General features: G+C 44.1%; 1 protein-coding gene across 1 annotated transcript; it reads left to right on the forward strand.

The window, feature by feature from the left end:
- Positions 1–20: 20 nt before the first annotated feature.
- LOC139567390 (actin-related protein 3-like) lies at positions 21–5,210 on the forward strand. The gene is made up of 4 exons (XM_071388766.1): positions 21–158; positions 819–914; positions 1,150–1,257; positions 4,986–5,210. Exons 1-4 carry the CDS (start codon positions 87–89, stop codon positions 5,193–5,195), a joined length of 486 nt encoding a protein of 161 aa, XP_071244867.1. The 5' UTR covers positions 21–86; the 3' UTR covers positions 5,196–5,210.
- Positions 5,211–12,378: the final 7,168 nt, after the last annotated feature.

The following is a 12,378-nucleotide window of genomic DNA, read 5'->3' on the forward strand; positions in this document are numbered from 1 at the left end:
CCCTGTATGTTTGCCAGTGTGATTGACCTTTGACCTCTTGCCCACAGTGGCCCATCCGTCACGGCATTGTCGAGGACTGGGACCTGATGGAGAGGTTCATGGAACAGGTGATCTTCAAGTACCTCAGGGCGGAGCCTGAGGACCACTACTTTCTGTTGGTAAGAGGACCATGGTTCAAATGGGACATTTACAGGATAGAAAGACACCATACAGATGGATAGAGGGCACACTTGCCAAAGAGGGTGGGCTCTCTTTACAACCTGATGGGTGAAATGAAAACCAATGGTTCTGCGGAACTGGAGGTCCTGAGTTGTGCACCCCTGGATAAAAAGTGCTGTCATAAATGCCATGACACTTGAGGAAGTAGGACTATATCAGCACTGTGAGCCAAGTGAAATAGAACACCCAGTGAAGGGAACTGAAACGAAACGGTTAAAACAGTGGGCTTTCTGGGGCATACATCTATACATCTATTAATAGGGTTGGCTACACTTCCAGGATTACAAGCTAGTTACCTTGGAGGTTTCTTGGACGGTCTGATGTAAGTTGTTACTCTGATTTTAAAAGCGCGTCCCAGGAGAATAAAAATATACATTTTCTTTTATCTTTTTTGTCCAATTTTAAGCTGCTGATAAATGAATGTAGGGGGAACACTAAGGCTGTTGTAATACATTGTAACTAAAACCTTTTCTGTAGGTACATAGCATATACTTTTACCTGTAATTGAGGGTGATGTGGTTGTTAATAAATCTGATGCTGGTTGGATTAGTGTGTCTGTGTTGAAGTCTAACTCCCAGTACTGTGGTGTCCTCTTGCAGACAGAGCCTCCTCTGAACACACCAGAGAACCGAGAGTATACAGCAGAGATCATGTTTGAGTCCTTCAACGTCCCAGGGCTCTACATTGCAGTGCAGGTATGGCCTCATCATCCCTGGGAACACTATTTATATCTATCAGAAACAAACACTTGCACACACACACAGCCTTTATGCTTTTATGTAAAACACAGACTTCCTAACTGCCACTGCCCCCTGCTGTTTAATGTTGTGTTTAAATAATGTGGTCAATGACATCATGGACACCCTCAGTGTTGTTTTTACTGTTGTTTTACAATGGTGACACATTGACCTTGTGTTTTCTATACCTAAGGCTGTCCTGGCGCTGGCGGCCTCCTGGACATCCAGACAGGTGGGGGAGAGGACACTGACGGGGACGGTCATCGACAGCGGAGACGGAGTCACCCACGTTATCCCTGTGGTGAGTGACAAACACACCTGATCTGAGGAAAAGCCTTCTCACGTCTGGCAGAAAAGACCGATCTATTACACACATTCACTCACGTGCACACGCTATACAGTGCACACACACACACACACACACACACACACACACACACACACACACACACACACATAGTGTTTCTCAAAATGCATACTACCGTGCTCACGGGAGGGTCGGCGTATGAGTCCAAATTGAAGTATGTGAAACGGAGCATGGAGGGCACTTCTCAAATGTGTACTCCGTTTGTACATATTTTGAAGCATGCATAGATGCATAGATGCATTCAACGGAAAGTCTGCAAAGAAATATGACGCAACCACGTAAAAAATTATGCAACATTTCTTGAAATCAATTTCGGCCATTATTTGAGTTTAAGCGAGAGGAAATACAAGGAGAGAAATGTTGCCTATTCACATCTCATACGTTGCCTGACAACTATTTTATCTTGATACGTTAGTAAATAATAAGTCAAATGGGCTAGCTACTAGTATTGTTAGCTAGCCAGAGGTTAAATTCTTCATGGCTATCTTGCATAATATTAGTTTTAGGTCATTTTTGCCAGTTAAACTATCTGGTTAGCTACATTATTACAATTCATATAAAATGCATTCTGAAAGTATTCAGAACCCCTTGACTTTCTTCACATACAAATACAGCCTTATTCTAAAATTAATTTAAGTATTATTTTCCCTCATCAATCTACACACAATACCCCATACTGACAAAGCATAAACAGGTTTTTAGATATCTGGCTGGGCTACTCAGACATTCAGAGACTTGTCCTGAAGCCACTCCTGAGTTGTCTTGGCTGTGTGCTTAGGGTCATTGTCCTGTTGGAAGGGGAATCTTCGCCCCAGTCTGAGGTTCTGAGCACTCTGAAGCAGGTTTTCATCAAGGATCTCTCTGTACTTTGCTCCGTTCATCTTTCCCTCGATCCTGACTAGTCTCCCAGTCCCTGCTGCTGAAAAAGATCCTCACAGCATGATGATGCTGCCACCATGCTTCACCGTAGGGATGGTGCTAGGTTTCCTCTAGATGTGACGCTTGGCATTCAGGCCAAAGAGTTGAATCTTGGTTTCATCAGACCAGAGAATCTTGTTTCTCATGGTCTAACAGTCCTTTAGGTACCTTTTGGCAAACTCCAAGCGGGCTGTCATGTGCCTTTTTACTGAGTAGTGGCTTCCGTCTGGCCGCTCTACCATAAAGGCCAGCTTGGTGGAGTGCTGCAGAGATGGTTGTCCTTCTGGAAGTTTCTCCCATCTCCGCAGAGGAACTCTGGAGCTCTGTCAGTGACCATCGGGTTCTTGGTCACATCCCTGACCAAGGCCTTTCTCCCCAGATTGCTCAGTTTGGCTGGGCGGCAAGCTCTAGGAAGAGTCTTGGTGGTTCCAAACTTCTTCCATTTAAGAATGATGGTGTCCACTGTGTTCTTGGGCACCTTCAATGCAGCAAAAAAAAATGGTACACTTTCCCAGATCTATGCCTCGACACTACGGTCAATTCCTTCGACCTCATGGCTTGGTTTTTTGCTCTGACATGCACTCCAACCAAGTTGTAGAAACATCTCAAGGATGATCAACGGAAACAGGATGCACTTGAGCTCAATTTCGAGTCTCATAGCAAAGGGTCTGAATACTTATGTAAATAAGGTATTTCTGTTTTTTATTTTTAATATTTTAATTTCTAAAAACCTGTTTTCGCGTTGTCATTATAGGGTATTGTGTATAGATTGAGGATGATTTAAAATGTAATCAATATTTGAGTAAGGCTGTAACGTAACAAAATGTGGAAAATACTTTCCGAATGCACTGTATCTAGCTGATAATTATCAAGTAAAACACTTGCTTTGTGTATATCTTGGAAGAAGGCTCAGTGAATGGGGAGATGAAGCGTGAGGTAATGCAGTAGGGGGAGTGTGTGCTTCTCAAATGTATTGTTTTATGTATTCTCTATACGCATCCTCACAAGAACGTACTCAAGAGATCGTGGTCGAGAGAATGCACTCTGAGCATGAGTGTGGAGTCGCGGTAGTATGGATATTGAGAAACACCCAGAGAGTATAGGGAATTATTTTTAAACAGAGAGACAAATGTACAACCTGAACTTGTCCAATAGGAACACGTTACATTGCTAAATGTTTTTCTACTGCGTGTCATACTGAACACAAACATGGTCCCAGCGAAAGGCTCCCTCAGCCAGACACCTGATCCTGCATGTGTCTCAATACTTCTCAGTGGCCTCCTTTGCCTGTTTCCTTCCCCGTTACTAAAGAAATCTATACTGAACAAAAATATAAACGCAACATGCAACAATTTCCATCATTTTTACTGAGTTACAGTTCATATAAGGAAATTAGTAAATGTAAATAAATTCATTAGGAGCTAATCTATGGATTTCACATGACTGGGGAGGGGCACAGTCATGGGTGGGCCTTGGAGGGCATAGGCCCACCCACTGGGGAGCCAGGCCCAGCCAATCAGAATTAGTTTTTTCCCAACAAATGGTCTTTATTACAGACAGAAATACTCCTCAGTTTCATCAGCTGTCTGGGTGGCTGGTCTCGGGCGATCCCGCAGGATAAGAAGCCGCATGTGGAGGTCCTGGGCTGGCGTTGTTACAAGTGGTCTGTGTTTTTGAGGCTGGTTGGACGTACTGCCAAATTCTCTAAAACGACATTGGAGGCGGCTTATGGTAAAGAATTGAACATTCAATTCTCTGGCAACATCTCTGGTGGACATTCTTGCAGTTAGCATGCCAATTGCACACTACCTCAACTTGAGACATCTCTGGCATTATTCTGTGACAAAACTGCACATTTTAGTGCCCATTTTATTGTCCCCAGCACAATGTGCACGCACCTGTGTTATGATCATGCCGTTTAATCAGCTTCTTGATATGCCACACCTGTCAGATGGATGGATTGTCTTGGCAAAGGAGAAATTACAGGGATGTAAACAAATTTGTGCACTAAATGTGAGAGAAATAAGCTTTGTGCGTATGGAACATTTCTGTGATCTTTTATTCCAGCTCATGAAACATGGGACCAACACTTTACATGTTGTGTTCATTTTTGTTCAGTATAAAAAAGACTGGATGGGTAAAAGCCAGGGAAAGATTACTATCATGCGCATGTTTTCTCTTGTCCATTTCTTTTCAATCAGTGCAGATGAAGGCAACTATCAAAGTAGGCCACTATGCTTTTGACACAGCCTTAGATACAGGAGGAATTGCCTGGCAAGTAACCGTTTTGCAAGAACACACGTTGTGTGGTCAGTGGAGATTAAGTCAGCGTTTTGTAGGATGTACAAGCCACTGCTTAACATACAGAAAGTCAGGCGAACATAATTCAGGGTGTGAACATGTAATGCTGCTATGATAGAAAAATATGCCTATTCAATGTTGCTAAAAGAATAGTCAGTTATATATTCACTGATCCCCTTTTCTAACTACTGAGCCAAATTGAGCCAAACTGTACTGGGCTGGCTTGACTACACATCCACCATAGTTGCTGGAAAGGACAATGTGAAAAGAAAATATCCAGGCCAGCACAGTACGGTTTAGTTCGGCAACAATAGTGTAAATCTGTCATGAGCGTTATTTTAACACGTGCATCTACTTGGAACTATTTATTCTTATATGCTGTGATGTCACCTCAGCCAAGACATTGTGACCTCTGAACCATCTTTCTTTTTGTTTTGCTGTAGGCTGAGGGCTACGTCATCGGCAGCTGTATAAAGCACATCCCCATCGCGGGCCGTGACATCACCTACTTCACCCAGCAGCTTCTGAGGGAGCGGGAGGTGGGCATCCCCCCAGAGCAGTCCCTGGAAACGGCCAAGGCAGTCAAGGTAGGTCATAGTGAACTACGTTTCCCGTCTACCACTACTCCACTCACCAACCACTGTGGTTCATAGTACAGTCAAGGAGTCAATCCCAGACCAAATTCTCAAATGTATCCCTGGTTCTCTGAGGCAAGATTTTCCAGAATGTTGATTTTAAATTGAAGCTATCCTGTGTTGCCTAAGGGCATTTTCACACAGGAATAACGCACTCTGTTGCGGTTCCCTAAGCCATTTTGTGAGAATTCAACAAAATATCTCGTGCTTTCACAAGAACTGTTTTGGGGTGGGATTTACAAGGTGAATTCTACATTGAAGTAGCATACTAGCTTGGCTTGCTAACAACAGTCAGACAGTTCCTCACAACTCGCGCTACTGCATCATAAATAACACTTGTCACTCTGGTCCTGGGTCCTGGACCGACCACTTTGGCAGAAGTCCCACTGTTTTGTCTTTCTCCAACAACTAGTCTACCGCTCTCATTATTGTCCAGCACTTTCATTCAATGAAGGTATGCGCCCCAACCGCATTCCTCTACCACCACTCACCCAGTTCAGATTTTGTCACTGTTTGCAGTGGAAGTTGACTGAGTATTTCAACATTGCTAACACAACTCAGATTTTTTAAATGAAATATAAATGAAGAAATAAATGAACCAAGATGTCTACAATTGGAAATGTATAATTCTGACCGTGTCTGTAGTTTGACTATAACACTAGGTGGCGCAATTGTTCTACCGGTAAGTTTAATAGCTCCTGCTAAGAACATCACCTGATGTTCAGTCTTCTCTTTTGTAAGGTAGTTTGAAACTTGGGACACAGATGCAGTTCTGTTTTTGATTAAGTTTACACTTCAAGATGGACGACTTGACTCCCCAGGTGGTTCAAAGGGTGTGACTCCCCAGGTGGTTCAAAGGGTGTGTGGTGTTCCCATTAACCCCAAGCTTGTAATTGCTCCTTGTTTTCACCAGAATCAATTGGGATTCACTACCCTTGATCCAAAGGAGTACATTTTTCTTGAAAAGCTCATCTAAATCCTTTCTGGGCGTACTGTTGAAGGTCATTGTTGTTCAACCCGAGACAAACAAACACTCTTTTCATCCTACAGACTTGATCACTGACTGCAATTGGTAGCTTGATTTGTGTGCAATGTTCTTGCTCTTAAAAAATAGCTGTCCAATCAGTTGCATTTGTCTCTATTGTTTAAGTGGAGTCCTGTGTTGTTGGAAACTCTTAAGAAAATAATTTGGAATGTAATTAGGGCCAAAATCATGGTCTAAGCAGGTACTAGTGTTGAGCAATTAATGGTTTTGGTTCGATTACATTTAAAAAAAACATTAAATGCACTGCATTATGTGGGTTGAATGCTGTAACACAGAATACAGCAATACACCATGATGGTAGTGACTTCATTACTGCTTATCACAAGTAATCATTATTTTAGTAGTTCTTCAAAGAAAATAAGACATACTTTTATGACTGCTGAATACCAGCTATCAATCACTTAGATCAGGTATTTTCGGGCGACGCTTTCTATCCCTCTCTGTTGTAACTTTAATGTGTTACAGAGTTAATGTTTAAGTTAATTCATTGAGCTGTATCTAAAGATATTTCTTTACTGTTATTTACATATGTAATTGTATTGGTTAGTATTGAATTACGCTTTTGACTGCAAGTTCCAGAATGCCTTGCGACAGGAAGTAGAGAGTGAACGCGCTAGTTAAGTGCAATTAACAGGTGATTATTTTTGGCTCCTTTGCGCTAGCATCTTAGCATTGCTTTGTAGAATCTAAAGTTGTTAAATGTAACGTGATCAAGAATTATTACTAAAAGAAGCTTTCATATCAACCCGACGTCCCGAGTCATTACTTTGAAGATAGTTATTCTATATTTTGGTGCCGAAACCCGGGACCATGAGCTGCGACGAAGAAGTGGCTGAAATGGCTGAGGAAGAACGTCGGAATGAAACCGAAAGAATGAGACGAAAGCGGGGTACCATTCGAGGTGCCACAACACGGATTTTGAATCAGATTGACGTGGAAATATCCCAGTCAAATCCGGATACCGATCACTTGAGTACATTGTTGGAATTGCTGTTAGCTAAGGAGAACAGTTTGTTTGAACTTGATGGTGGAATTGAACAGTTAACCCCATTGGACGGATTGGAGGCAGAGATTGCATGCACGGAGGATTACAAAGAGCGCGTTATCATGCTTAAGAGCCGTGCACAACGAGTGATAAAGAAAAACCAGGATCTCAATCCACTACCAGCACGGGTGAGTGACGCTAACTCAAACAGATCACAGAGACAATCAGTAAGGCTACCAAAGTTGATTATTGAGAAATTCTATGGAGATGTCAGTATGTGGCAGGAGTTTTGGAGTCAGTATGAGACTGCTATTCACAACAATGATTCACTGTGTAATAAAGAGAAGTTTACCTATCTGAAAACATATCTCACTGGACCAGCTGCAAAGGCAGTAGCAGGACTGATGTTAACAGACAGTAACTATGATGATGCAATCGCTCTACTCAAGAGCAGATTTGGAAGGAAAGATCTTGTGATTAGTGCTCATATGTCAAAGCTGCTGAATCTCACTCCTGTGAAGAAATCCTCTGATCTAAATGCATTGAGGCAGCTATATGATGAATGTGAAATTCAGATTAGGAGCCTGGAATCACTGGGTGTAGTGTCAGAAACCTATGGAAGCCTACTATGCCCAATCTTACTGCAGATGATTCCAGAGGACATAGCTCTTGACTATAGTCGTCAGAGGGGAGTAGATGATGAATGGAAAGTGTCTGAGATTGTCAGTTTCCTACAGAAGGAGGTTCAGAGCAGGGAGAGAGCGCTACAAATGACAAGATCATGCAACCAACAGAACGAGAACAAACCATGGAACAAGTCATGCTTCTCCAATGAAATGAAAACAAAAAGACCCAACATGCCCTCTGCTGCAGCACTGCATACAGCCAGCCAGAAGGAACAAAACTGTCTATTCTGTGACAGTGCAGACCACAAATCAGAAAACTGCTTTGACCACAATATTGCTACACGCAAAGAGAAACTGAAGAAAATGGGAAGATGCTTTGTATGTTTAGGACAGAAACACATAGCAAAATTCTGTAAAGTCAAAGATGTGTCATGTGCAACATGTGGAAGCAGACATCACATTGCTGTGTGTACCGGTAAGAGGAGTGAGGTGCAACCCCCTACTGTTTCTGTAGATGCTGTTGTTTCCTCAGTTATTCCCCATTCAGTGAAGATGAAACCAGATGGACAGAACACTGTGTTGCTACAAACGGCAAAGGCATGGGTAGAAGGCCCATCGGGCAGGAAGATAGCTCGTTGCTTACTAGATGGAGGCAGTCAGAGAAGCTTCATACATGAAAACCTTGTGAAGGGCTTGAAGCTACCAGTAATCAGACAAGAGGCACTCACTCTTCACACGTTTGGCTCCTCTGCCCCAGCAACGTCCCAACGCAACACAGTGAAAGTCATCTTGGAGAATGTCTGGGACAAACAGCAGAGAATAGAGATAGAGGCAATTGAAACCCCACAAGTGTGCACAGCTGTGATGAAGGTTCCTGGTGAACAGATTCGACATGAGCTCAATAGAAAGGGACTGCAGCTCGCAGACTTTCCAGGAGATGACAATGATCCTGAACTCTCTGTCCTGATAGGAGCAGACTACTACTGGCAGATAGTATCAGGCAGAGTGGAGCGACTGACGGAGACGCTGGTTGCTTTAGAGAGCACCTTTGGATGGTCGGTGCAGGGACCCGTGTTCATGTCAAGTGTCGCCGAGGCAACTTGCATGTTCATCCCACTTGATGAAGACACACTAGTCTCCAAACAACTGCATGCATTCTGGGAGCTTGAGTCTCTGGGTATTATAAGCGAGAAAACACAGAACCCAGAGGAAACCGAGGCTCTACAGAGGTTCGAGGAAACAACCACCTTCAAAGATGGGCGATACCACGTGGAGTTGCCATGGAAACGAGAAATGCCAGAACTCAAAGACAACTATAGAATCGCCAAGAAACGGGTTGAAGGTCTGAAGAAAAGACTGAAGAAGGATGTGACGTTGTACAGCAGATACAATGAAGTGGTAGAGGACTACTTACAACAGGATATGGCAGAGGACGTGCCCAAGGACAACGCATCAAGTGCAGACAACGTAAAATACTACTTACCTCACCATGCAGTACTCCGAGAAGATAAGGTGACAACAAAACTGAGAGTGGTGTTTGATGCCTCGTCCCATGAAGATGGCTGTCCATCCCTCAATGACTGTCTACTCACAGGACCGAACCTGAGTCCGGATCTGCTCAGCGTTCTGATAAGGTTCAGACTACATGAGATCGCATTCATGGCAGACATCAAGAAAGCTTTCCTGCAGATATCCCTAGCAGAGAGAGACAGAGACGCCGTGAGATTTCTATGGCTCACAGGCCCACCAAGGGGAGAAAATGAAGAGGAGCTGCGTGTGCTGAGGATGAAAAGAGTGGTATTTGGAGCTTCCCCAAGTCCATTTTTGCTGGCAGCTACAATCAGGAAGCACCTGAAACAATATGAAACAGAACAACCAGAAGTTGTAGAGATACTGAGAGAGTCACTCTATGTAGATGATTTCATTGCAAGTTCACGCAATGTTGAAGAGGCTTACCTTGTGACAACAACTGCAAAGCGAATGTTGTCGATTGCAGGCATGGACCTCTGCAAATGGATGACCAACTCACCTGAATTGAAAACAAAATGGGAGGAGAGTACGACAACTGACCACCCGTTGACGCTAGAAACACAAGAATTAGTGTTGAAGGTTTTAGGTTTAGTATGGAGACCGGAAACAGATGACTTTGTGTTTGACCTCAGGCCGCTACTGAGCATTCTAAAGCAAAAGGAAAACACAAAGAGAAGTGTTCTGCAGTCGTCTGCACGTATCTTCGACCCTCTTGGTTTCCTGACACCCTTCACCATCAGGATCAAGTGCATGTTCCAGGAAATGTGGGAGAGGGGACTCAGCTGGGACGAAGAATTACCACCTGATCTGACACGAGAATGGCAACAGTGGTGTTCAGAACTACCCCAGTTACACCAGCTCACCATACCAAGGTGGTACAGAACAGACATGCGGCCACATAATAGCCACACCCTGAAACTACACGTGTTCTGTGATGCAAGTGAAAGGGCTTACAGTGCAGTAGCTTACTTGCAAGGTGAATCACAAGACAGGGAAACAACAAGTCTAGTCGCATCCAAGTCCAGGGTAGCCCCACTCAAGAAAATGACGCTGCCACGCCTGGAGCTCATGGGAGCTGTGATTGGAGCGAGACTAGCAAACAACTTGATGACCACACTGAAAATGGAAGAAAAACAGATCAAAATGTGGACAGACTCGATGATCGTGCTGCATTGGATTTGCAGCTCAGCTCAGAAATGGAAACAGTTTGTTGCGAACAGAGTGACGGAGATCCAGTCCTTGACCAATCCAGAGTCATGGTCACATATTGAAGGGAAAACTAATCCAGCTGACCTCCCTACAAGAGGACAAACTGTTCGAAACTTGATACAGAGCGAGCTATGGTGGAATGGACCCAGAATTCTGATATCACCCAATCAGTCCGAAGAGACTGATGATAACAAGGTTCCGGAAGAGGTGAATATAGAACTCAAGTCCAGCTGCCAGGTTTCTGTACAACTCGCAGCAAACAGCACAGACATCCCTGAACCTGTGTTGGAGCTTGAAAGGTACAGCAAACTGAAAAGAGTGTTCAGAGTCACCGCCTGGATAAAGAGATTCATAGCCAATGCTCGTACAACCATAAAGATACAAGGTGAACTGACTGCTGACGAACTGTTCGATGCAGAAAAGTACTGGATTAAGGTAACACAACAACAGAGTTTTGGACAGGAGATTAAACTACTGAAGGCAGGAAAAAGCCTAAACAATGACTGTAAAATCAGAGAACTGAAACCGTTCCTGGACGAACACGAACTACTCAGTGTAGGAGGAAGACTGCAACAGTCCAGCTTCACATTCAGAGAGCAGCACCCATGGGTTCTGCCCAACAAGTACAGATACTCAGAAATGCTGATACAGTACCACCATGAGCAGGTGATGCATTCTGGAGCAAGAGACACTCTAGTACAAATCAGGGAGCGATACTGGATCTTGCGTGCTAGGCAGCTAGTCAAGAGTACAGTGGCAAGATGTATAGTGTGTAAAAGATTCAAGGCAAGGGCCGGACAGCAGGTCACTGCGCCTTTACCAAAAGACAGAATAACGGAATCGCCACCATTTGAAGTCACAGGTGTGGATTTTGCAGGACCGCTCTATGTGAAAGAAAATGGGTCTGTGAAGAAGTCATACATTGCACTGTTCACTTGTGCTGTAACCAGAGCAGTGCATTTGGAACTGGTCTCAGATCAGTCAACAGAGAAATTCCTTTTAGCTCTAAAAAGATTAATCTCAAGGAGAGGATTATGCAAGGTAATCTACTCAGACAATGCAAAAACGTTCAAGAGAGCTGATCAGGACTTGAAAGAGCTGTGGAAGGCAATCGAAGAGCCCCAACTCTTGGCTTTCTTCTCAGAAAGGGGCATCACCTGGAGGTTCATCGCCGAGCGAGCAGCCTGGTGGGGCGGATTCTGGGAAAGACTTGTCAGGTCAGTGAAAACATGCCTGCGAAAGGTTCTTGGGAGAGCTTCACTCAACTTTGAAGAGATGTGCACAGTCCTGACAGAGGTTGAAGCTATTCTAAATTCTAGGCCTCTGACCTTCGTGCACAATGAAGTGGATGAACCACAACCCCTGACCCCAGCACACTTCCTGGTGGGTAAACGACTAACCTCTTTGCCTCCAAAGCCATTTCCAGCTGACACTCAGCACCCAACGCTAAACAAGGAGGACATGACACGCAGATGGAAGTACAGGCAGAGACTTGTGACCAGTTTCTGGAACAGTTGGCGAAGAGACTACTTGCTGGATCTAAAGTCAGCACACCGCTGTGATACACCACAGCCCACCCCACTGAAAGCGGGTGACGTTGTACTCATTGGAGAAGATAACACACCCAGACAAACCTGGAAACTAGGAAAGATTGAGGAACTGTTTCCAGGCCGAGATGGCCTAAGTTAGATCATGTTCAGTTCGTACTGTTTCAGGGACTTTGTTGAGGAGACCTATTCAGTTGATATACTGCCTAGAGATCTAGATGAACACAGTTGTTCATCGGGGGGGGAGGATGTTGTAACT

This window comes from Salvelinus alpinus, unplaced genomic scaffold (genome assembly GCF_045679555.1).
Source record: "Salvelinus alpinus unplaced genomic scaffold, SLU_Salpinus.1 scaffold_423, whole genome shotgun sequence".
Lineage (NCBI taxonomy): Eukaryota > Metazoa > Chordata > Actinopteri > Salmoniformes > Salmonidae > Salvelinus > Salvelinus alpinus.